The sequence below is a fragment of the Paramisgurnus dabryanus genome, chromosome 23, assembly GCF_030506205.2.
Source record: "Paramisgurnus dabryanus chromosome 23, PD_genome_1.1, whole genome shotgun sequence".
NCBI lineage: Eukaryota > Metazoa > Chordata > Actinopteri > Cypriniformes > Cobitidae > Paramisgurnus > Paramisgurnus dabryanus.
In genome coordinates, this window is record NC_133359.1 from 14,111,982 (window position 1) to 14,139,232 (window position 27,251).

The 27,251-nt window shown below is 37.6% G+C and overlaps 1 protein-coding gene across 6 annotated transcripts in view; it reads right to left on the reverse strand.

Moving 5' to 3' along the window:
* kiaa1549la (KIAA1549-like a) overlaps window positions 1–27,251 on the reverse strand; it is a 70,412-nt gene that overhangs the window by 33,907 nt on the left and 9,254 nt on the right. For all 6 annotated transcript variants that reach the window (XM_073813248.1, XM_065291685.1, XM_065291687.1 and 3 more), the window contains exons 2-5: window positions 6,907–7,248; window positions 5,930–6,499; window positions 5,573–5,688; window positions 1,825–2,047 (exon numbers count right to left, since the gene is read on the reverse strand). In XM_073813248.1, coding sequence (XP_073669349.1) covers window positions 1,825–2,047; window positions 5,573–5,688; window positions 5,930–6,499; window positions 6,907–7,248 — 1,251 coding nt within the window. The remainder of the gene's footprint in view (window positions 1–1,824; window positions 2,048–5,572; window positions 5,689–5,929; window positions 6,500–6,906; window positions 7,249–27,251) is intronic.

Genomic DNA, 27,251 nt, shown 5'->3' on the forward strand with positions numbered 1-27,251 from the left:
ATTTCATGTGTCAGTTCCAGTTATAGCTACCATGAGTAAAATCCAATAAAGTAGCAATAGTGCCATTAATCATTGTTAGAACTGATTCATTTAACCCGGCCATGTACCGTAATTTGCCTGCTGTCCATTATTAAAGTCCCCCTGTGGTAAAAATCAAGTTTGTATTGTTGTTTATATGTCTATGTGGTGTTTGTAATAAGCTTTAAGTCAAACTATACACAAATTCATCATTCAACAACTTTGCCAAGTATTTTCGCAATAAAATTTGAGCTTTCCAAGAGCGTGGTATGAAATTGCAAATCGAATGTGCATCTATGTACATATATACAGTATCTATGGTCTGAGCTGTTGTAATTGAGAGGAGGCGGGGACTCATTTGCATATTTATATCTATGGTCCGAGCTTGCGCGATTGATCCATGTAAGTCAAGAATGTAAAGTTACATTTAAGCATGAAGAAATTACTTATGCGTATGCTATTCGATGCTCAAAGATGAGTTTTAAGTGATAAATGGTCCAGAGGACTTTAAGGGAATGAAGCATGAAACTCAATTTTATAAATGAAGACTGAGGGCTCTATCATACACCCGGCGCAATGCAGCGCAATGCGCAACGCAAGTGCCTTTTGCTAGTTTCAACCCGGCGCAATAATCATTTTCAAGTTTAGCGCCACGTTGTTTAAATAGCAAATGCATTTGTGCCCATTTTTGTGCCCATGGGCGTTCTGATCTAAAAACCGTGTTCAGGCGCATTGTTGGCGCATTGCTATTTTGAGGCAACTAAAATAGACTATGCCATTGACCAACAAAAACCTGGTCTAAAGTCTTAAGTCAATGGCGCAATATGTTTTATGTTATTTAATGAGCGCGTTAGTAATATGCGCCTATAAACGTGACAACAACGCGGGTTTGCTTATCACACACATGGATGCGCAGCAGGACAAAAAGCTTTTAAATATGAAAAATTAAAGCATTCAAATGTAAAAGATTATTATTGAGTCTCTTGGACATAAATGAGGACTAATTATGAGACGTTAGAAGGCACAAAGAGCTGCTTCACCCTGTAGCCTGGTAAGTAAATAAATGCTTTGCTTTAAACAAATGCATCTGTTTTTAGATGTTTTTTTTTAAATGCTACCCCACATATTTATTGTATATGATGACTCTGTACCTGTGGATATGGTGAGATGAGAAACATTTTTAAATAATGCTTTAAAAAAAACTCATGCCGCTGTCCAAGTGCTGAAACGTGCGGAGAGCCGTTTGGGAATTCTTTATCTCCTGTTTGTTACAAATAAAGTATTTTTAGAGTACAAACCTTTTCTTACATACTTGTAAATTATTTTTTGATGATATTGGATAGCCATACATTTACAGAAATTAAAAGCCTGCTATTTTTACTTCCATGACTAAAAGAAAACAGGTTTTAAGGTTTTAATACAAAAAATAACAATTTCAATACAAGTGAAAAACAACACAATTATTTAACATTAATCTTAAACTGGGGATCTTCTTCCTCTGCTTAGTTTTTCAGTTTACAAAGTCCGTCATCTAAATAGGGATTAGCTGAGACTCTCATTGGTTTATTGCACGTTATGCCCAAAACACACCCATTACTCATTAAAAGAATAGGACCAACCCTTTTGACCATCCGCTCGGCGCACAAAACATTTTTCCTGTCGTTAAATTAGCAAAAGTGGATTCGGACACGCCCATTTAGACCGTGCGCCATGCGATTTAGACATTGTGCTTAGATCGTTAAAATAGGGCCTTTAAAGTTACATAGTTTTCACACTCCATGCAAATAACAAATGAACGAATCTTACCAGTTTTGAGTTGCAAGTGGATGCCAAGGCTGGGCAGCCAAGGTGCCACCGGATTGGGGATGGCCAAAACTACAGGAACATACTCTCTGATGTTATCCAATAGCTTGTCAAACCCAAACAACGATAAGGTGTCCATAACAACAGAAGTTACAATCACGGTCTTCCCTCTCAAGACATAGTAGCCCAAAGTCACATTAGAAGGGGTGCAGATGTCTCTTTCCAACTAAACAGATAATGTAAAAAAAGTTCCTTTGAATAAACAGTACAAAAATATTTTTGCATGAATATCATTACATTACTACTATATAAAATTAAAATATTATTAAACAACTATTTGGTATACTTGATCGTGATCTCACTAAGCTTTATATTTGAAAGTTGTCCCTAGCAACCAATCACCTGCAATGCTTCTGCATATATAATAAAATGATAATTATAAAATAATCCCTATTTAAATGCATTATATTTATTATTTATAAAATGTATACTTCCATGATTTTTTTACTGTAAAGCTGCTTTACTTTAATGCTAATTTAAAAGTACTAAAAAATAAATTAAAATTCAACCGAATTAATATACTTTATGAGTTTTTTGGTTGATAATACACGCCTCTGTGAATTCATAAGACGCATTTTCATTATCAATTCCTGTGCTGAATTAATATTAAAGTGCCAAATCCACACAAATGCTCTCACTGGCTCTGTTTACTGTTAAGCACTTGAAGCGCACTTTAATACAAATACCACATGAATACATTTCATCATATTGAGCCAAGCTGATTGACCGTCGCCCAACACCTCCCCCTTCTTTCGCATGAACCCACACACTCTTTCTTTGTGTTTGTGTGCAGATGGTGATTGTGTTGTCACCTACGGAGTCTGTAATGATACTGAATCTTTGATCTGATGGACAGATGAGGAGGAGCAGGAGGCAGAGAAAGAGAGACAGACAAATATATACAGCTTCTCGCCACTGGCCGTAACAGACACAGATACTTACTCTTCAGATGCTAATAACAACCTTTACGGTGCTCATTTGCAATTAAATGGATAGTTTACCCAAAACCAATTCTTTATTTAGTCCAAAATTGCATAATTCTCTTCTCTATGCCAAACAAATTTTGCAGAATTTACTCGTCTATACAATTAAAATGGGCACTGGATTTTTTAAGAGTTAAAAATTATGTAAAAAAAAATACATCAAAATGTTACATCTCACATATACGCTATATTTCAAGTAGTCTAAAGTTATATTTATTATATAAATTATATAAACTACTGGTTTTGAACCTTGAAAGCTTCACTTCCCATTAACTATGACTGCAGAAAAAGAACTGAGTAAATGATAACAGTAATGTCATGTTTGAATGTACTACACCTTAAAGTAGTACATTTATTTCAATTTGTCTTTATAGCTGTCTTAACTCTCCTCATTACATCGACTCTGCTGTTACCATGATATTGATTCCTTACTTGCGGTATATGAGGCATCAGGCACCAGTGCTGTGCTATTTATGGACAAATTGCCCTGATGGACAGAAGCGAATGCTCCTTGGGCTTTAACCAAGTGTTTCGAAAGACATGCTACATCTCAGTGCTAAAAACAGACTAGAGAATATTCTCACAGTCTACAACCAGTCTTAAAGGAAAACAACACAGTTTTCAATATTTTACTATGTTTTTACCTCACCTTAGACGAATTAATACATACTTATCTTTTATTAATGCGTGTACTTAATCTTTGTACAGCGTGTTGTGAATGTATTAGCATTTAGCCTAGCCCCATTCATTCCTTAGGATCCAAACAGGGATGAATTTAGAAGCCACCAAACACTTCCATGTTTTCTCTATTTAAAGACTGTTACATGAGTAGTTACACAAGTAATGGTGGTACAAAATAAAACGTGACGATTTTTGAAGCGGATAAAAATAAGAACTATATTGTATGGCGGAAGAGCACTTAGTTTGCAGCACTTCGACCTCGGGCGCAGTAATATTTTTGGAAGTTTGAGCGAGTGGGGGAGTAGTCAGGAGTTATGATGTTACTGCACGCTGAGGTTGAACTTAGTGCTGCATACTAAGTGTGTCATGACTTCTGGGTGATCGATGGTGGTGTGTGGGGTATGTGTTTGTTTATTTACCTGTGGTGACGGTTCCTCATGTGTTCACTAACCCCGCCCGCTCGTTTCGGTAATTGTTCACCGGTGGTGTCTTGTTTACTTTTCCCTTTATATTTTCACGCCGTCCTGTCTCTCGTTGCATGCTCATTGTTTTGGCTTGTCTTGCTACCCAGCCTTGTCTTGTTGGACGTTTCTGTGTATTCTCTCTAGTTACCTCAGGTTTGGCTTTCGGCGTCCAGAGGCTCGTCTTCACCCGGGATCCTCTCGCCTGTGGATTATATTTGCCATCCTCATTGACTCTGTTTGTTTCCCGGAATCAGCTGGTTTGCTTCGTATTCAGGCGGTACACCAGTTGCCTTCGGGTTTCTCCGGCTCTCTCCTTTTCGTGAGTGGTAAATCCAGGTATCGCTCATTGTGGATTATATGATCTCTATTGACTCTGATTGTTTCTCGGAACAGCTGGTTCGCTTCGTATTCAGGCGGTACACCAGCCACTTCCGGGTTGCGTCAGCTACATCTGCATCCGCAGTGGATTACCTCCCGTCTGTGAACATTGGATTTAACATCTTCCATCTCCGCCTTTTTGAGTCGAGGGTATTGCCGTGTGTGGTTCTAGAAACATTGACTTTGCTCTGCATCTATCTCTTTTCTAAATAAACATTGTTAACTTGCTATTGACTCCGAACCCTTCATTGTGACAAAGTGCTCTTCCGCCATACAATATAGTTCTCATTTTTTATCCGCTTAAAAATTTGCCATGTTTTATTTTGTGCCACCATACTTACTCATGTAACTACTCATGTAACTGTCTTTAAATAGGGAAAACATGGAAATGTATGTTGGCCTCTAAATTCATCCCTGTTTGGATCCTAAGGAATGAATGGTGCTAGGCTAAATGCTAACACATTCACGGCACGCTGTACAAAGATTAAGTGCACGCATTGAAATAAGATAAATATGTATTAATTCGTCTAAGTTGAGGTAAGAACATAGTAAAATATAAAAAAACGGTGGTGTTTTCCTTTAACCAGTGACCCGAATACTGACAATAAAAAACATTTCCAACCAGTGTTGAAGATATATCACACTACAGGCAGAGTCAAGACCGAATCCAGATAAAAATGGATGTGACTCGAATTGGACTTGACAATAATACTGCCTCCAACATAAATAAAAAACTACATTTCTTAAATAAAAAACTGCAATTCCCATAATTCAACGTGACAGTGTTCAAAACATTGTGATTATACCTTTGTTACAAACTAAGGCATTAATGTGGTTAAAGAAAAAAGCTAAAAAAAGAAATAAAAAATCTGACTTAAGCCATTTACTGCGTTTCCAATGGCAACTGCTCTGATTCATTCTTTGATTATTTATTTTTCATGTCTCATTTCGTGTTGGAAATGTAACACAAGGTTTATGGCTGGAACAGCATGCACACTATTAACAGTACTAACTAGTCCCAGTACAGACTGTAGTATGGACATTTTCTGTATGCGCACAATGCCTTCCCATAATGCAGTGCGCTCGACTCGACCTTTCAGTGTGACAGATGATGATACAGAAGAAATAACTCACCCACACGACATGTAATGAGACGTGACACGTTACGCATACAAAAACACAAACCTGAACACGGATGTTGCTGTCGTTGAACGCTCTCTGCAGCGCTTGCGTAAAACCTTTCGACAGGTTTTGTCTCATCCCGTTTTCGAGCCGGTTTCGTCGCATCTGGATGGAGAGCACTGGTGGCAGAATGACAAAACACACACGCATGACGGTCATGATTTTCCAAGCTTCAAAAGCAGCACAGTACCCATGAGAGAAGCATGTTTGTTTGTTTATGAGGAACATATGGTGGTTTAGTGGCGTGATCTAATTTTTCAGGGAGAAAAATCTCTTTAATCCTTTTTCTAAAAATATACATGAGTAGTATTCAGATAAATGGAGATAAAAAGCTTACTGTTAAATAAATAAGAGCCTCACCTGTTTTCAGCCACAATCTTTCGGTCACATTACAGGACAATACGAAGCTGTCCGTTGATGGACTGCCAGGTTCTACCATGATGCTTTTGGAGGTAGATAATGGGATGGTTTGAGGAGGGCTTGTTGTTGTTGTGGTTGCTAAAGTGGTCGTGGTGGTTGGTGCTACTTTTGTGGTGGTGGAGGTGGGTGGAGCCTCGGTGGTTGTTGTTGTTGGCGGTTCTGTCTGGGTCGTTGTCGTTTTGGCAGTTGTGGTGGTCGATACGACGGTCACGACCTCGTTCACCGCTGGTGCTATAGTGGGCGGAGTCAAGTTCAGTGATGTCACCATTGAGGGCGTGACGGTCACTGTGGTGAGCTGGAGGTCGTCGCCGGTCACAGTGTGGTTGTTGCCGCCGGTCGATGCGTTTTCGCTCCTTTCGGGAGTGGTGATGTTGAGCGGGAGAGCGGAAACGGAGACTGGGCTCGTCACGTTGTCGGAGACGGTGACGTCTGTTTCACCCAGAGTCGTGAAAGAGGACACTGGGGCGGTGGGTAAATCAGGGTTTCTTGGGAATTCGGTGAGAGTCTCGTCTTAAAAAAGCAGAACATTGAGTGAGCAACCTCGAGAGGAGACAGGGAGATCACGCAATGAGGTCACATGAAAGTTTGTTGATGGTGAAGAATGACACATGCGGTGGATGAAGGACACACATTAACCCTGGGGGAATTACTCACAGTCAACATGAAATTAAAATTGACCCCATTTATACATAAATGTATGCTATTTCATGTTGACTGAAGTAATGTGGATGATAATAATAAAGATGATAAACAAACACAAATGACCTTAAAAACGATGGTGATGATGAAGAAATGGTGAAGAAGGGACCACGACAACATCAAGTCAGCAAAGTGCCTGTAAAGAAACCTCTTCAAATACGTGATTTCTTGATTTTTAAAGGCACAGCTTTTTTCCATATTTTACAGTCTAGTGGTACCTGAACTAGTAGTCAAGACACTGTTGATTTTCTGTGACGTGGACAGCGGCTTTTGTATTCGGACAGCCGGCTCCCCAGGGGACTTTTGATTGGTGCGATTGTCACTGTTGCCGGGTGGGGAGAGCAGAGAATGCACCAGCGCCTGAGGCAGCGTCTCTGCAACCTGCAGAGTCTGCACTGAGGCGAACACAGGCTGCTCCCTCGTGCCGTCCGGTAGGGAGCGGAACTGCGAGGCCAAATCTTCCTGCTCCAGCAGCGCTGAAGATACGGTGATGTTTGTTGCTCCGGTCGGATCCTGGGAAGGACTGAGAGATTGTCCTGATGCCTCGAGCCTTCCTTCATCTAGAGATGAGAAAAAATGGTGGAAATGAATACCCGCTAACTCTTTCTAAACCAGCAACCCATTAGAATGTTCCTGTAGCTTAATTGGTAGAAATCTGCATTAGCACTGTAAAGGTTATGGGTTCGATCCCCAAGGAAAACAAACATGGTGGTTAAAAATGTATAGACTGGATGCACTGCAAGTTGCTTTGGAAAAAAGCTTCTGCCAAATGTGTAATGAATATAAAAAAATAAAATACATCGGTTTCTTTGTTTACGATGCGTTGGGTTCATCTATTTTTGACCCAATTTACCCAGGTTTTCTAATAACTCTTTCCCCGCAAGCGTTTTTAAAATAAGTTGACAGCCAGCGGCAGCATTTTTGATGATTTTCACAAAAGTTTAAGACTTCCAGAAAAAATTATCTTTTCAAGAAGGTTCCTTCTTGAGCTGTATGGTTCCGTAAAGAACCCTTAAAGGGATAGTTCACCCAAAAATGAATTTACTCACCCTCAATTTGTTACAAACCTGTATAAATGTCTTTGTTCTTCTGAACACAAATTAAATTTGTTTGTAAAATGTTTGTAATCAAACAGATCTGGGGCACCATTGACTTGTATAGTATTTGTTTTTCCTATTATGTAAGTAAATGGTTCCCGTTTCATTGTTGAGTGAACTATTGCTTTAACATCTACAGATCCTTTCTATTACACAAAAGGTTCTTTTCTTTATAGTGAAACAAATTTCTACAGTACAGACTATAAAAAGAGCAGAAAATTTGACTTAAAGGGATAGTCCACCCAAAAATGACAATTCTGTCATCATTTATTCACCCTTAAGTTGTTACAAACATGTATAAATGTGTTTGCTCTTCTGAACACAAATGAAGATATTTTGAAAAATGTTCAAAAACAAAACAGATCTGGGGCACCATTGACCTCCATAGTGTTTGTTTTTCTTTCTATGTAATTGAATGGTGTTCATTTTATATTTTTGGGTGAACCATTGCTTTAACATTAACAGATCTTTTCTATTACACAAAAGGTTATTTTCTTTATAGTGGAAAACGTTTCTACAGTACAGACTATAACAAATAAGAAATGGTTCCTTTAAGAACCTTTGACTTAAAGGGATAGTTCACCCAAAAAAGAAAATTCTGTCATCATTTATTCACCCTCAAGTTGTTACAAACCTGTATAAATGTCTTTGTTTTCTGAACACAAATTGAGATATTTTGAAAAATGTTTGTAAACTAACAGATCTGGGGCACCATTGATTTCCATAGTATTTGTTTTTCATACTAAAAAAGTAAATGGTACCCATTTCATTGGTGGCTGAACTGTTGTTTTTACATCTACAGATGTTTTCTATTACAAAAAAGGTTATTTTCTTTATAATGGAAAACTTTTTTACAGTACAGACTATAACAAATAAGAATGATTCCTTTAAGAACCTTTGACTTAAAGGGATAGTTCTCCAAAAAATGAACAGTCTGTCATCATTTATGCACCCTCATGTTGTTAAAAACCTATGCAAATGTTTTTTTCTTCTGAACATGAAGGAAGATATTTTTAATCAAGCAGGAAACAGAAGCACCATTGACTTTCATAACAGCTCAAAAACAGTTTAGTTACAAAAAAATTGCACAAACAAAGTGTCTTCCATTGTATTCAGCAAAACAAATACATTTATACAGGTGAGTAAATAATGACACAATTTTCATTTTTTGGGTGAAATATACCTTTAAAAGGAAAATAACCCTTTTAAAGAGCCCCTATTTTATTGCTAATAAAACGTTATTTTGTGTATTTGGGATAATACAATGTGTTTGTGTTGTTTATGGTTAAAAAAAACACATTATTTTCCACAAACCGTACATTTTTGTAGCCCCAGATTTCACTCTCTTCCTGAAATGCATGGATTTGAAAAACTCTGTGTCCCTGATTGGCCAGCTAATCTGTACGTTGTGATTGGCCTGAATACCTCTGACGTCAGCCGGAAATGTGCCGCTCATCAAGGCCGCCTTAATGCACGGGCTAACCTGGGCTGAAGCCCAGGGGCCTCCCAAGTTCAGGGGCCTCCCAAGTTCACGTTGATATTGTTTTGTAACTTGTCAGGTTATCTGTCAATCACTCTAACTGCACGTTACATGGCTGCTGATTGGTCCGTGGTAACTTACAGTGAAATAAAATATCAGACGTAACAGATTTTTCTATTCCGCGTAATGTAATTAAGTGGGCGTTGTCAACTTGGTATTCCTGCATGTTAGACTGAGTGTGACAGAGAAACGGGAAATAATCCACCAACAAATGAAAGAGTAATTTCTGAAATTTCATAATAAGCACTGAGGTGCTCTCTCTCTTTCGCTCTTGCGCACGCGCTCGCTCTCTCTGTGCTCGAGCAGCTGAGTCTCTGGCATGCAGAAGTCTCTCCAACTGTGCCCAAGATACTGTGCCGCCAAATAAAGAAAGGAGTTCCCGCACATATTAATGCTGTTAGTTGTTATAAAGTTTAAGTTTACTCGCGTTTATATCAGTGACGCGTGCGAAGCTGGAGCAATGTAGTTTGACGCGACGTTAGCTCACAGTACACACATCTGTTGGTTTAGAAAGACGACGCAACGGTAAAGGTGCAAGTCTAAGAAAGTAAAGAGCGACAAGACCATCTCAAATGATCATCCCCTGAACGCACCATTCATATTTATAATCTCCTTATCTAAAGATCTTATATACAGGTATGTTCCCTGTCTGTTTTGTGCATATTCATACGTGTTCGTTTTACATGCGTAGTATGCATAAATACTAAATACAATTCATACTATATCTTCAATAGCCTACAAAATAAATAACTGATTAAAAACAAGATTCTGTCTATAAAGACTTATCTTTTGTTAACATTAATGCATTTTCACTTTAAAACTAACTTTAACTTCTTATATTTTTAAAACTGTGGTGAGCATTTAGTTAGTGAGTGGCAATTTTCTGCAAATTTGTATATTCCAAAAACTATATAAACATAAAGCTTATAAACATATATACTTTCACACATTTTGGTTTTATTTTCACCACAAGTTGCTGTGTGTGGTTGTTAAATAAAGTGTCTTGTGTTTATGCTCAAGTGGGCTCAGTGATATGTTAATAAAGATATAATGGTGTTTTCTGGGTCAAAGAGGAACTCGCTGTTTTATGTATTGAAAGAAACTAATGCATTATGTGATGTAGATTACCTAGATATTACACTTTTTTTTAAATGAGACTCTTTTTTTTAAATGAGACTATAAATTGAGGGGATGGGGGGCCTCCAAAACCTCTCAGCCCCAGGGCCTCACATTAGGTTAAGGCGGCCCTGCCGCTCATTACCATGTTTGAAAGATTCGCTCACAATGCAATGCTAACAGAAGTTAACTTACAGGCTGTGAGTCCAAGGGGGAGGAATTATGATAATGTCGGTCTTGTCTACATTACCAATCCCAGGAAGTAAACTGTTTGTGTAGTCCAAATAAAAATGAAATTTATGTTGGAGATGATAATCATCGTTTACTTTGGGGTTTGTACCTTTTGCATATCGTTAACATGTACTAACACACACTTACACACCGAAGGAAACGTAAAAACGTGAATCGGACAATAGGTGCTCTTTAAATACAAAATCTCAATGAACATTTCTTCTCAGAATACATCAGCTAAACAAGCATCTTTTGTATAGCCAAGCAAGATTTCAATTTTCGGTTTCTAAATACCTATCAGCTTGCAGTTTAAGCCAGTGAACTTAATGGCAAACCGTTGTTTACATCACCATTAATGATAATGCGTCGTATTAAATTGCTCTCGAGGTATTCGAGATAGAGATGAAAATGGAGAACAATTAGAGCGAAAAGGGCAGCGAGTCTGCAGTAAACCTCCCTGCACATTTTTAATTTGGTCCTGCGGCTAAAAGATTTATGATTAATGTCCACATATATTCTATGACTCCGTCCACGTTATATTCCCCTGGATGAAAATAAAGTAAAAGGCTGTAAAGGTTGATTAATCATGATATTAATCATCTCAGAATGGCTTGTCGACAGTCACGGATACCGATCTGCTGTGATTTGCTTTTCCGAAACGCAGAGCGAGCTAAATAATTCAAAGCCACATGAGAGTGATGTGATTTTAAGTAAGTGCTTTTATATATCCTCATCTTTCGCTATACTTCAACATGTGTGTGTGCATATCTGTGTGCTGTAAGCATCACGTTGAATTTCTATTCTCCAGCAGATAGCCACCTGCTCTGACAGTTACAACATATGGGATCGTCCTGATTAACAGTCAGCTACAGAGAAGATGAGATCTTGGGTGAATCCAAACCAGCGCCCTATCGATGCACTTCCTCTGTGAACACTGCCAGGCCCGAAGAGTTACGTACCCCACAATGAGTTCGGAAACGGGTCATGTGACTCCAATACGAGCCAATCGAACTCTACTGCCAGGCAGAGCAGAGCGAGGTGATTGGAACGACAATAAATGCCAAAGTGGCTTCATCCATCACCGTTTCTCATTGCCATCATCACATATAGTTCTATATATGGGAGCTTTCTAATCACTGATGTCAAATGTTCGAAATAAAAAAGTCTGGGACCGAGCCCTTGCCCTCCATTAATGTAACTGAAGATCAGAGGCCTAACACATGGACATTCTCCATTATGGAGACAGGTGGTGCAGGGGGCTGATGGGTAACAGGCCAAAGGCTTTGAAGCCCACGAGGGAGTGTGGGTAACCGAAGCATGGAGTCACACCATTCCAGCAGGACAGATCCGTGTCCGTGGTCTATTCATAGGTTCCATCTGCTTTTGTTGAATCTTGTTGTTGGGAAAGTAACAGCATTACGTTATTACATTTATCGTAAAGCGACCAAGCTTTAACAAGTGGTTGCTTGACTGGTCCCGCTTACAGCTTGCAACACCAAGGTCATGAATCTGAATATTGTATTAATACAAGGAAGTTTTAATTTACCAAAAGCTTTTTGTTTTAAATCACGTGTCTGTAAACCTTTGGCATATTTCATATGTTCAACCTCATAAAATTATACAGAAAAGCAGATTAGGGCCTCTATGAAGCAGATTAAATGCTTTGGCATGGTAATGGATGAGAGAAAAAAAGAAGAGAGAGAGCACTTTGACCACTATGTTACATAGTCTCGAAGCATTAGCTGTGTGTAAACACTTCTTGTATTACGTGTAATGGAAAGTCAAATGCACTGCAAAAAGTGAAAGCTGCTGTAGTTCAAAAAACGTACAATTGGCCACAATTTAAAAAAAGTCTGCTTTGTACACCTTTTTTTTACACTTTAATACACTTATTTTCACTTTAAGTAATAATTTTAAAATGAAAAAAAAAAAACATTCAATTGGTAACACCTAAAATATTTAAAGGACCCCTAACCTATCTGTTTTTGGCAATATAAAAATAGACTCTAGTATCCCCAAAATGTATCTCTAAAGTTTCAGCTCAAAATACACCACAGATCTTTCATTATACGATGTTGAACATGGCCATTTGTGGCTGCAAAGAAAAACGCGCTGTTTTTGTGTGTGTCTCTTTAAATGCAAAGAAAGCTTCTGTTCCCCTCCCCGTATGCAAAGTAGGGGGTAGAGCGCTTACATGTGTGCTTTGGACTACATCAAAACATGCGTCTCTGGCAGAAGGTTGAACTACAGGGTGGTAAGGCGGAGTCTGTGAGCGGTTATGGTTGGGGTGCAATCAATGTGACATCACATTGCTAGGGGATCCCCAACAGCCTGTTTTGTGTAACTGTTGCGGTTTAAAGGAGAATACACAAAAAAGAATAGATGGATTTGTATAATAGCAGGATGTTTCTGCACACACACAGCCGACTAATTTTCTAATAGAAACACATTTAAAAGTAAATTTTTTTTGGTTAGGGGGGCTTTAAACATTTTTTAATATTCCCCTTTTTTTTATTAATAATTTACTCACCCCTATATCTTCCAAAATATTGATTTTTTTTTGTTTAGTCAAGAAGATTTTTTTATTTTATTTTTTTTGAGAAAAACATTCCAAGATTTTTGCAATTTAATCAACTTTATTGGATCTCAAGAGTTTACAGGCCAAATGCAAAGCTTTATCGCAGGTTCAAAGGGCTCTAAATCATCCCAACAGAGGCACAAGGGTCCAGCAAAACAATTGTCAATTTCAGCAATAAAAATAAAAATACCCCCTTTTAACCACAACTTCTCCTCCTGAAGTCGCCAGCGCGACCTTTACTTGTAAACACTTGGGCGGTAGTTTTGCATATGTCAGATGTGACCTTTCGACGTGCTTATGCATTACATGAGGTCACAATGGCGCGTCACATGGCTAGTGCAAGATTATAAGTTGTGGTTTAAAATGCATTTTTTTCTTGCCAAAAATGACAATCGTTTTGCTGGATAAGACTCTTATGGGGTCCCTCATTTGGGTTTGTTTAGAGCCCTTTGAAGCTTTGTTGAAACTGCAATTTTAAACTGCATTGAAACTGTAAACTGTTGAGGTCCAATAAAGTCTATTAAACTAAGAAAAAAGCTGGAATGTTTTTCTTAAAAAAAACTACATTTCTTTTTGACTGAACAACGAAAGACATAAACATTTTGGAAGACATGGGGGTGAGAACATTTTTGGGATTTTTGATAGTGGAGTAAGAAAGTGGAGTATTTCTTTAAGTAAATGCATTAGCTATTAAATGCATTACATGAGCTAACAATGAGTGTATTAGCATTTGTTAATGTTAGTTAATTCCAATATTGTTAATGTTAGTTAATTCATGCAGTTGCTGAAATTAACATAAACTACAATAAATGCTGTTGAAGTATTTTTCATTGTTAGTTCCAGGGCTGCATAACAACTAATTGCAACTAATCGTTTGCAAATTTGCAACATAAAGGTTTTAGTTTACATCATATTTGTGTGTGTTATGTGTATAATAATTATGTATATATAAATACACACACATGCATTTATAATTTTATAATACAAATGTATATATATACACATATAAATATTTCTTAAATCTGTACATGCATGTGTGTGTATTTATATATATGTATATGTATATATGTATATATATATATATGTATATGTATATATGTATATATATATATGTATATATATATTTATATATATATATATATATGTATATATATATTTATATATATATATATATGTATATATATATATATATATATATATATATATATATATATGTATATATATATATATATATATATATATATATATATATGTATATATATATATATATATATATATATATATATATATATGTATATGTATATGTATATGTATATGTATATATATATATATGTATATATGTATATATGTATATATATATATATATATATATGTATATATATATATATATATATATATGTATATATATATATATGTATATGTATATATGTATATATGTATATATATATATGTATATATATATATATATATGTATATATATATATATATATATATATGTATATATATATATATATATATATATATATATATATATATGAATAATTATTATTATACACACACAAATATGATGTACCGTATATTTGTCCTACAGACGTTTCGCCACTTTTCTATCCTTTAAATTTCAAATACTTTTCACATTTTTTAATGTACTGTAAATGACTTGAATCGGTGCTGCCCTGACGGTCTTGTAAAGTAATCATTTGTATGAAAAATCCATTGTACTGCATATGTGTCCGTGCTTTTTGCTGAGTATTGCTGACCGCCTGTCCTAGACCCTTACCATAAACATCTCTTTTTTGCACAAACAGAAAAAGAAGATGCAAAAGCAAACTTGAAATGTGATAGAAATGGCCACTGTGGTAGATGAAAAAGATATCTTTGAAAATATCTTTGGGTATTAATCCTCTGGACTGATCGCGTGCTCTTTGATAATGGAATGTTGCATGAAAATGTAATAATGTATGAATCCTGGTTCTGTTGTTGATCTGTTGCTGCTGTTTTTATTTCAACTTTCTAAAGTATAGAAAAATGTAAGAACTATAATAGTACATTGTGGATAGCTAAACAACCCCGAGAAATTAAAAAAGAAACAATTCACTCCTATTTCAACGAATTGCTCCCTTCAGGGCAGGACTGAGTAAGGCCAAACGTAATTGAGACATTGCAGTGCAATCGCTTTGGGTTTCCTTGTTTATATTCAAATTCTATTCCTGGAAATTCGGACACCGAACGTTCAGATGGGGACATTTGCGCACATCAGGGAACGGATGGCCTTGCAGTGCCCTTTAAAATGTCAAAAAACTAAAGCATAGTACATTACTTCTTCCTTTATTCCTAAGAGAAAGTAGCTTCATCATTATATACGAACAGCCGGCGTACGAACAACACCTAAGGGCCTTCCTCTAACTAAGCAACAACACCACATCCACCAGTGTATTTTAAAACGCTGTGAACAAGAAAATTAGGGGCATGAAGGACAGACACATCCCACACACTAACACCAGGCCTGTTTTTAGATGAGACAGGGGATAAATTGTAGAGGAAGGGAACAGAAAGATCCTGGCGGGATGCTGCGGTAACAGCAGTGGCTGGCAGATTTGAGATTTGAGCTGTATTAACGTTTATCCTTCAGCTGATGGTTATGTGTGTTTTTAGAGTCTATGTACGATGCAGGCACACCTGCTGAGAGCACTGGGACGGGCGAGCGCCGGCCCACTTTTACATATGAATAATTTAAGTGCTTGGTAAGCACCCTATGTCTAAAAGCAACATGACGTGGATGAAATCAAACACATATATCGCCATATACCTGTAGATCCAGTCTAAGGCTGGGCGACATAAACATTAAATCAAGTTTTTTTCAGAACATTTGACTGAGTCACAATTTCGATTATTTTATGTTTAATGCTACACTTTCTCATGATTTGCGTATAAATAGCACGCCTTTGAAATGTTGTGCAATGCATACAGCACATTTCAATTTTGCGTGCATATGATAGTCCTTCCCATTTACTTAATACCACACATCTTTTCGTATCATTTTATGTATTGTTTTCTCAATTTTTTTCTATTTTTCAAACCATTTTCGCTTGGGGATGGGGTTCAATTTGGGATTTGTTAGGGTTATTTTTCAAACCATTGTCACTTGGACTTGGGGTTCAATTTGAGATTTGGGTTAGGATGTCATTTTATGTATTGGTTTCTCAAGTTTTTTCTATTTTTCAAACCATTGTCACTTGGACTTGGGGTTTAATTTTGGATTTGGGTTAGGATGTCATTTTAAGTATTGGTTTCTCGATTTAAAAAAAAAAAAAATTTAAAGAAAGACCCGACCCGAGACAAACCCGAGAAATTAGACCGGAGTCCGACCCGAACTAGTGAATTTTTTTTTTTTTACCCGACTGGAACCGAATGTAAACGGCACTGACGTGTGTGCATTCTGCAGACCCACGCGCAGCAGTCAGACAGAAAGAAACTCCGGTGGCCTTGCAACCAATTTGGCGAGCTGCTCCATTCGTTTTACTTTGTTATCTGATGACGACACCAACGTAACCGCTAAAATGTACATTTATAATTGACTGACATGTTTGGCTCAACGAAAATGAACCTTCCGACAACCACACAATGTCGCAAGCGCTCTTGGCAAACAGATGAGAGGTTTGAAAAGGACATAGACGCACACAGGCGAGAGAGTTCGGGTCTTCTCGGGTCCGTTCAGAAAAAACACATTCATTTTTAAATTACCCGAGACCCGATGCCGCTATTATTGTACCCGACCCGTGTCCGAGGCACATGTGAAACCTTTAGACCCGAACCCGATCGGGTCTCGGGTCGGACCTCAGGTTTTCGGATCTAAGTGGACCCGTGAAGACCTCTAGTTAGGATGTCATTTTATGTATTGGTTTCTCAAGTTTTTTCTATTTTTCAAACCATTGTCACTTGGACTTGGGGTTTAATTTGGGATTTGGTTTAGGATGTCATTTAATGTATTGGTTTCTCAATTTTTTTTGCTATTTTTCAAACCATTATCGCTTGGGGTTGGGGTTTAATTTGGGATTTTGGCTATGGTGTCATTTTATGTATTGGTTTCTCTTTTTTTTTCAAACCATTATTGCTTGGGCTTGGGGTTCAATTTGGGATTTGGGTTAGGATGTCATTTTATGTATTGGTTGCTAATTTTTTTTCTATTTTTTAAACTATTGTCGCTTGGGGTTAGAGTTTGGGTTAGGATGTCTACAATGTAGGGATGGGACGCTTACCGGTTTCATGGTTAACCATGGTAAAATGTCTTGACAGTTAGTATTATTGTTTAAAATGTAATTATCATTACAACCGTGTTTGATTACCGTGATTTTAAAAACTCGTGTAAATCCTGTCCAGCCAGAATCAGTTTGACGCAGGCCCGCACATGCAACATAGTTTTTTGCACAAGAAGGCATTTCAGGGATAATGTATTGTATTCATTCACGTTAAACTTATTAGACAGATTTATTTATTTTTTACCACAGAAATAATTTCAGGGACATGAAATATTAAATTGTGATTTTCAAAAATAAAACGTGAAAAAAAATGTTTTCAGTGTGTGTATCAGGTTTTTTTGGTACATTTCCATCTCATTTGAACAAAACCATGATAATATTGATAACCGTGATAACTTTGGTCACTATAATCATGATATGAAATTTTCATACCGTCCCATCCCTACTACAATGTAACAGTAAGTTGGACCCAAACCGCAAGCAACAAAAGTAAAAAAAAAATTATAAAACCAATATATAAAATTAACCTATATAAAAATTGGAGGAAATTTTTCATGTAAAAAACATTTTACATTTGGTTTGCATCAGTACTCTTTTTACATGTCTACAGTGCAATAGTATGAAAAATGTATATCCGATATGGATTATCAGTCAATATATCGGTACATCTCTGGTAAATGTTAATGAATACTGCATATACAACACAATATCTATTTAGCATATTATACCATTCTCAACTAATCTTATTCCCCCTCTCGTGGTTTTTGCATAAATAAAATAAATTATTATTTCACTTATTAAATCAGACATTTTTGTTGCATTCATTCTTATATTTCAAAATACAATCCTGAAAATTGATCCACTGAGCTTATGTACTGTAGCTAAGATCAGCTGAATTAAATAACAGCCTGTACATCCATCCTCTCTAACTGATGAGGCAAACACCATCACACATTTGTACAAGCATCACTGAACAGCACCTGATTGGCTAAAGAGGGTCATCTGACTTTCTTGCAGGGCTTTTGGTAGGTCGGCCGGGTCTGATACAAAATCCACTCAATCAAACACAGCTATGGTTCAGAAAATGGGTTGACAAAGACTTAAAATGTAGTTGACAAATGAATCACAATGAATATAAACCAACCGACATGGTAAGCATGCACTTATTTACAAATTGTTTTATATACATTTTTTGACTCGAGATGAAGTTAATGCATAACACAGCAAAAATCAAACATGTGTTTTTCATCCTCCTGCACAAACCTGCAGTGAATTCCTGAACTGATGCGTCTGCGTGTTTGTTTTACTTTCCCGACCTCCCACTGCATAAAACAACTGTCAGATCTGGTTAGTTTCGCCTCTGGAATTGACTAGAAGACTGGAAGAGTAGAAAAAATTCCATACTCCCATATCCAGAACATGCTGGAATATTCAGGGGTTTGTGCGTGACACCTTTGATGCACTTGACTAGAGAGCCTCAGGGGCGAGGCAGGGTAATGCAAACACAAGTGAATGAGCATCTTGCACTTCTTCACCGGTGGACTTCGTGCTTATGCTCTCAAGGGTGAGGATGAATAGCATCTCTAAAAGCACTTCTCTGTACGTGACATCTACATTTCTGCCGCCTGATTGGCTAAAGAAATTGTTATGAAATGTACTGATACTATGAAAACCTTTTTGGACACCCCAGCAAGAAATAGCTACCATTTCAACATCAAGGTTAACTACAGAACCTACTTCTAGCCAGTGTTGCAGGTAACGCATTACAAGTAACGTGCATTACGTCAGGGCCGGAGTGGGACCACTTTTCAGCCCGGGAGTTTCAGGCCCAAGACCGGCCCACTTTTTCCATAGTGTTATTTCAAATTAGCACTTTTTTCAAATTGGATCAATAAAGCAACAGTTCAGCTCTTACCATAGTTTTTATTAATATCATGGTTCAACAAATAAGGTAAAAGTTAAATAATATTTCACTTAAGAAGTTAACAAAAATATTCCTCTACACTCTAAAAAAGGCTGGGTTACTTTTTACCCATAATGGGTAAATATTGGACAGAACACATGCTGGGTTAAAAATTACCCCATGCTGGGTTAAAAATAACCCAATGTTAGGTTGTTGTTATGCAACCATGGATTATAATAACCCAACAGGTGGGTTAAAACAACCCAGCACTGGGTCAATTTTAACCCAGCAGCGTGTTCTGTCCAATATATAAAATATATAAATAACCCAGCCCTTTTTGAGTGTATTCCACAAGGAAAGGTTGATAAATTATTAGAATTGCTAATGCTATGAGGCCGATGATTAATGCAAATAGAAATATAAAAGTCCTAATTAAAAAAGAAAACAATTTGACAAAAATATTGAATACAATATTGGTTATATAGCATAACAAGTGATTTATAAGCTTTTTTAGGCTGGTCATTTTTGACTGGGAAAACAAAAGGTGTTATAGGGTTCTGAACACAACCTGAGGGTTAAATAACTTTAATTCATATATTTACTCATGGCCTCCTCATTTTCAGCGGGAAACTGGCTTATCTGCTGCTCAGAAGCTGTCTGCATAATATTTGCAAAGTCTATGAATCGCCATGTATACACAAAAGGGTAATATTTTAACAAAAAAATTTTTGGCTTGTAAATAGTTTGACAACGGTATTAGCCGAATAATTACGTTGCTAATGCTAATCATTACTAGGCTTATTTCTCTTTAAGTTACCTGTTGTCACATTTGTTTGTCCTCTTGAAAATAAATCTGTAGGTTTGGCACATTTGGCAGCATCCTCCTCCAATGTATTTTTTCTTCAACCTGTTTTTTACGCCCTCCTCCTCTCAGACGCGTATTGTTACGGTAGGGCCGGCCCAGCCTACCGGAGAAAAGTTTTCTTGGACGTGCTATGGACCGAACCAACTCTATGGGAGGGGAGGGGAAAACTCCTTCACATGGTACAACCCATGCAGAGGCTGCGCGCTGCAGTGTCAATGCGAAACGTGTGAAGTTTCATTTGAAGATAGACTCACTAACGTGACAAAAAAAAAGAAAAAAAAGAAAAACTCGACCGGCCCAAAAGTGAAGCGGCCCACCGGGAATTCTCCCGGTTCTCCCGATTACCCACCCCGGGCCTGCATTACGTAATAATATTACTTTTCTGACGTAACGAGTAAACTAACGCATTACTTTATAAATGTATACATTAACATTTGAGTTACTTTTTAAAAAAAGTAATGCAAGTTACTTTTCAGTTTAATTCATTCAATTTAAAAATAATGTACTGAATTAAACTGAACATATTAACGTAGAATTACGCACTCTGTGCGCATGAGCGGAAACAGTTTTAGTCAGAAACGATAATGGCAGGCCTCAGTTTGACATTTTTGCTATCATTTAAAACACCTGCAAGGCCTGAAAGAGATCAAGCCTCAGCCAAGTAAGAAAAAGTAACGTAAAAGTAACTTAAAAGTAACGCAAGCATTACTTTCCATGAAAAGTAACTAAGTAACGCAATTAGTTACTTTTTTGGGGAGTAACTTAATATTGTAATGCATTACTTTTAAAAGTAACTTTTCCCAACACTGCTTCTAGACAAAATAAACTTGAATGTGGTTTTTGCCAAAATAACTTGCAAGCTGATATTTCATCATGTAAGCAACGTCAACAATGATTACAAGGTGTTTGGTTTTATTTTTATTATTTTTTATTATTATTTTTATTTTTATTATTATTTATTTTATTTTTATTTATTTGTAACACTTTACTTGAAGGGGTGTTCATAAGACTGCCATTACATCTTCATAATCATGACATGACACGTGTCATGAACAGGAAGGAGATTTTATGCGCATTTATGACAACTGTCCTTAAGTGTCATTTGTTTGATTATGTCAAAGATGACATTGTTTGAGATGTCTTTGTTATGACAACTTGACATAAACCAATACATCATAACTTGTCATAAATCTGTCAAAAACATGACATAGCAGAATAATTATCGAACCTTCCTAGCTTTATGGCTTAACATTACATTAAACTGTCAATTAAATGTCATTAAGTGTTAAAAAAAACTCACAACTAACAGAACTTGTTCTTCCTCACACAGAGGGTTTTAAAATTTTCTGACAGAAGAAAAAAACAAAACATTTAATCTATTTAATTAATTAATTTAATGTAATTAACTGTTTTTGCATTGAAATGGACCCAACACAACACCCATTATTGTACTGTTTTCATTTAATTTAAGGTGAATCTGTCTCAAATTGCAATAAAATATAATTTGATCAATTTTAATTATTATTATTATTATTTTATGATTGATTTTATAAGCACATGGAGGAAATATAAAAAACATTATGAACTGAGAATATTCATGACACTGTTATAAAAATATATGACAGAGTATTAACACTTAATGGCATTTAAATGACAGATTATATTTGTACCACTGTAGCTGAGGTCAAGAAAAATATTAATGATGCTGTTATAAAACTATATGACAGAGTATTAACACTAAGGGGCTGGACACACCAAAACTTTTAAACGCGGCTGAAAACGCCTTGAGGACGCTGAATGCCAGCTGTTTTTCAGCTGAGTGCCAGCTTTCTTCAGCTGAGCGCTTTGGTAGCTGTGATACTTCAGCTGCGAGCCGGTTGGTTGCTGTGGTAATGTCCCGCCCCTCCTCCACTGTGATTGGGCGGCCGTGTGAGAACTGACATTGACGAGCAGAGCTTTTCTCCCCAAGTTGAATCTCTTTCAACTCTCGACGCTCAGCGCCGAGCGCGGAAAAACCCCGCTAGCTGCTGGCTTATTTGAAAAACGCCGATCTTCCATCGGAAACAATTGAAAACATGCGCCGGCCGCGGGCTTAAAAGTTTTGGTGTACACAACCCCTTAATGACATTTAAATGACAGATTATATTTGTACCACTGTAGCTGAGGTCAAGAAAAATATTCATGACGTTTTATAAAACTATATGACAGAGTTTTTACACTTAATGACATTTAAATGACAGATTATATTTACCACTGTAGTTGAGGTCAAGAAAAATATTAATGACGCTGTTATAAAACTATATGACAGAGTATTAACACTTAATGACATTTAATGACAAATTCAATTTGTATCACTGGTAAAAAGTGGTCAGTTATGTTGTCTCGGTAATGTCAAGTTGTCATGACAAGTTATGATGTATTAGTTAATGTTAAGTTGTCATAACAAAGACATCTTAAATAATGTCATCTTTGCATTAAAAATGACATAATTGAACAAATGACACTTAATCTCATTCATGTTTATGACACGTGTCATGTCATGATTATGAAGGTGTCATGTCAGTCTTATGCACACCCCTTCAGGTAAAGTGTTACCCATTTATTTTTAGGCTATGGCTCTTAAATTTTCATTGACCGCATAAATTTGACCTTGTTTTACCCAAAACATGTTTGGACAGCTTATATACATCTATTAAACGCAAAATTGCTAAATGGGACCTTTATGTTTAAAAAAACAAAAACAATGATTTAATTCCAATAACAGTACCCTATTTTGCCGCATTTAGTGTCTTTTTGTCAAAATTTCGGACGTATAGTAAATAAATGACTTTTCTTCTGAAATACAGCCCTGGACTTCATATCCAATTATTTGACTATCCAATTTTTCAGACCATCTCTAATTTTCGAGCCAAGTCGACCTCCGGGGAACATACAGTAGCGGAGCTAAGGAGGGTCTTCAAAATACAAATATCTTACACAAATTACACTGCGTAAAATAATACAGGCTTTAGCGATCAAGCATAGCAAACATGACGTGGTCACATAACATCAGCCAAAAATAAATAATCCCATTCTTTTAACATAGCATCACTTCCCTTAAGGGATTTTTCAGGATAAAGCTGGATGTTGGTGACGGTCGGGGTTTGACAAGGACACAGCTCATTAGGCATGAAGTCCGACCGAAGCTCTTTTTCGAAAAGCTTGTTTTTCTAATGAGCACTCTGTCGTGTGCAAATTCAAGGTGTGAATATGAAGCAGAGCGCTTTCTTTTTAGGGTTAGAAGGAAATGTTCGCAATTAAATAAAGATGGAATCGAATGTGGCAATTATATCAACAAGCAAAAGACATTCGACTGATTTAATTACGTAAGCGATTGCACAAGCAAGAGCCGATTATGCAAATGCACACATGTCTTGTTAACTTGGAATATTCACATTCCGGTTCTTTGAGTGTTTGTTGGAATAATGTTTTAAACATTGTTAGAGTCAAACCATGCCACAATTACAAGATTTGTGTAGATTTGTGTATAGTAGATAACCTCAAAGTTGAGGTTACAGCATTAAAAGAGTCTTAATCAGCCTCCAACAAAAGACAGATCTTTGTGATCGGTCTCTCAAGTATGTTGCATTTAGTCAGGACTTTGACAGAACGTACCAGTCCCTGTGTGTCTGGAAAGGTCTGCAACACCTTTCCTAACAGCCAGGATCCACGAGGGGCAGTAGAATCTGCCACAAGAACAATGTCCCCTACAACAAAGCTTCTCTTGTCCTTTAACCACCGTTGCCGTTCCTGTAGTAGTGGAATGTACTCCCGAACCCATCTGTGCCAGAAAAGATCAGCAAGAAACTGAACTTGCCTCCATCGCCGTCTGGTGTACAGATCACTTGTGTCAAAAAGTCCTGGTGGTAAAGCAGGTTTGCCCTTTAACAAGATAATGTGATTGGGAGTCAGGGGTTCCAAATCATTAGGATCATCTGAACTTTTTGTGAGTGGACGGTCATTAAGAATAGCTTCCACCTCACACAGAAGAGTTTGCAATCCTTCATCATCTGTAGTTTGCTGATGAAGTACGGAATTCAGCACCTTCCTGACCATACGAATGATTCTCTCCCATACCCCTCCATGATGTGAAGCACTAGGGGTGTTGAAAGTCCATTTTACTCCAGATTGAAGTAATGCGTTTTGAATTTGCTTGTGATTCAGAGCAGATAGAGCTTGTCGCAGTTCACGTTCTGCTCCGACAAAGTTGGTTCCGTTATCAGATCTAATGTGTGACACTTGGCCTCGTCTTGAAATGAATCTACGCAATGCATGGATGCATGAACTGGTGTCCAGTGAGTACGCCATTTCCAAATGTACTGCCCTGCTGGCCATACAAGTGAAGATAACTCCATATCTTTTGATGCGGCTACGGCCTGCCTTCACCTCGAAAGGACCAAAATAATCGACACCCGAATTTGTAAATGGTGGAAGATCTGGTTGAAGTCTTTCCTTTGGCAAATTAGCCATCTTTTGCTCACCCAAATTTCCCCTATAGCGTCTACAAATAACACAGGAAGAAATTATCTTTCTGGCTGCAGAATTAGCACTGGTGATCCAATACTGTTGGCGGAGTCTGGAAAGCAGATGATTTCTTCCACAATGTCCCAATTGCTCATGAATGTGGCGCAAAATGAGAGTTGAGATATGCTGATCTTTAGCAAGAATGACTGGGTGTTTTATGTCATCAGGCATTGCCGCTTTACTGAGTCGTCCTCCCACTCTCAAAAGCCCATTTTCCAGCACTGGATCAAGTTTGTAAATTGGACTATTTTTCTTAACTCCAGATATTCCACTTTTCAATGCAGTTATTTCATTGCTGAACTTTTCCATTTGGCAATACTGAATAATGGCACTTTCAGCAGTGTTAATATCTTCCAATGACAAAGTTTGACCACCCAATGTGGCTTTGAAGCCTTGCATCTCCTTTTCCACTTTGTTCTTCTGTTCAGATATGTCAAGTCCACTACCAGACACACACTCTTGTATTTCCTGTCTTTTGTGACACAACAACTGCAACACCTTTCTCCACCGATGAAACCAAGCAACTGAGGTCTTCAACCTTTTCCATGACGAGAAGTTTGTAATCAGCTGGGTCATTGCATTCTGTGACTCTTTGAGGATTACAGTATTCACAACAGCCTGTCCTTTAACCTCAGGGTCATCACAGCTAAAAGAAGAAGTAGGTTCCACAATATTTATAGGCCAGTCACCTTCGTTCTTGAAAAGGAAGTCTGGACCATGGATCCATCTGCAACATGTAAGAAGTTCTTCAGCTTTTAAACCCCGGGAGGCTTCGTCTGCTGGATTCTGGTTTGTGTCAACATACCTCCATTGGGGGACAACAGTGGCTTCTCTGATTATGGAGATCCTATTTGAAACAAAGGTGTGAAAGCGTTTCGTTTCATTCCTGATGTACTTTAGCACAGTTGTGCTGTCCGTCCAGAAAATTGAACTTTCCAGCTCTAATTGTAGCTCTGCTTTCAGCATTCTGTCAACTCTGACAGCAAGCACAGCAGCTGTTAGTTCCATCCTTGGGATTGTCACCTTCTTGACTGGAGCAACTCGTGCCTTTCCTAAAATGAAGGCTAGATGAACTTTGTCCTGATCATTTTTTAACCTCAGGTATGAAACCGTGCCGTAGCCATCCTCGCAAGCATCAGAGAAGTGATGCAGTTGGACACTTTTGAGCTGTCCAAAATCTTTTGGTTTGATGCATCTTGGCACGTTGAATGCGCTAAGCCCTTTTAGGTCTTCCAGCCACCTGACCCACTGCTGCTGGTATTGATGAGGAATGAGGTCATCCCAACTGTAGCTCAACCTACAAAGGTTTTGCAGCATCAACTTGGCAGGTAAGGTAAAAGGTGCCAGGAATCCAATGGGGTCGTATACAGAACTCACAACAGACAAGATGCCTCTTCTTGTAAATGGTCTTTCCTGGACTACCATCTTGAATCTGAAGGTGTCAGTTTCTGCACACCATTGCAAACCCAATGTTCTCTCTACAGGGAGATCATCTCTGTCGAAATCCAGACCTTTGATTTCTTTAGCTCTTTTCTCTACATCAATGGACTCCAACACTGATCTGCTGTTACTGACCCATTTCAACAACTGAAATCCTCCCAATTGGCATAGAGCTGTCAGGTCTTTCACCAAGACCATTGCTTCTGCCTTTGAAGGCATGGACTTCAAGCAGTCATCTACATAAAAGTTCTGCTTGATGGTGTTGATCACATGTGCTGGGAATTTTTCTCTGTTGTCATCAGCAGTCTTTCTTAGGGCAAAACTAGCACAGCTGGGTGATGATATTGCACCAAACAAATGAACAGTCATTCTATATTCAGTGAGATGTTGTGTCAGTTCACCATTTGGCCACCAGAGGAAACGAAGAAAATCTGCATCTTGTTTTGCCACTTTGACTTGGTGATACATTGCCTGTATATCCGCCATCACTGCTATAGGTTCTTGACGAAACCTTATGAGAACTCCAAGCAAAGAATTTGTCAAGTCAGGTCCCTGGAGTAGTTGATTGTTGAGGGAAATCCCTTTGAAACTTGCACCGCAGTCAAACACCACTCTCAGGGTTCCTTTTTTGGGATGATGCACGCCATGGTGCGGGATGTACCAGACCTTTCCTTCTTTTCCTTTCAATTGATGTTCTGGCACCCTCTCTGCATAGCCCTTGTCTATGACATCACCAAGGAACTGAACATATTCCTCCTTAAATGTTGCATTTTTCTCAAGTTTTCTTTTCAGGCAGAGAGCCCTTTGCTCAACAACATGGCGGTTATTGGGCATAACAACATTATCCTCTCTAAAAGGTAATCTCATGCAGTAATGTCCACTGTTGAGTTCAGCTGAACTGTTCATGATTGCCATAAAATTGAGATCTTCTCTAGACATTTCTAGCTTGTCATCTGCCGATTTCTCATTGA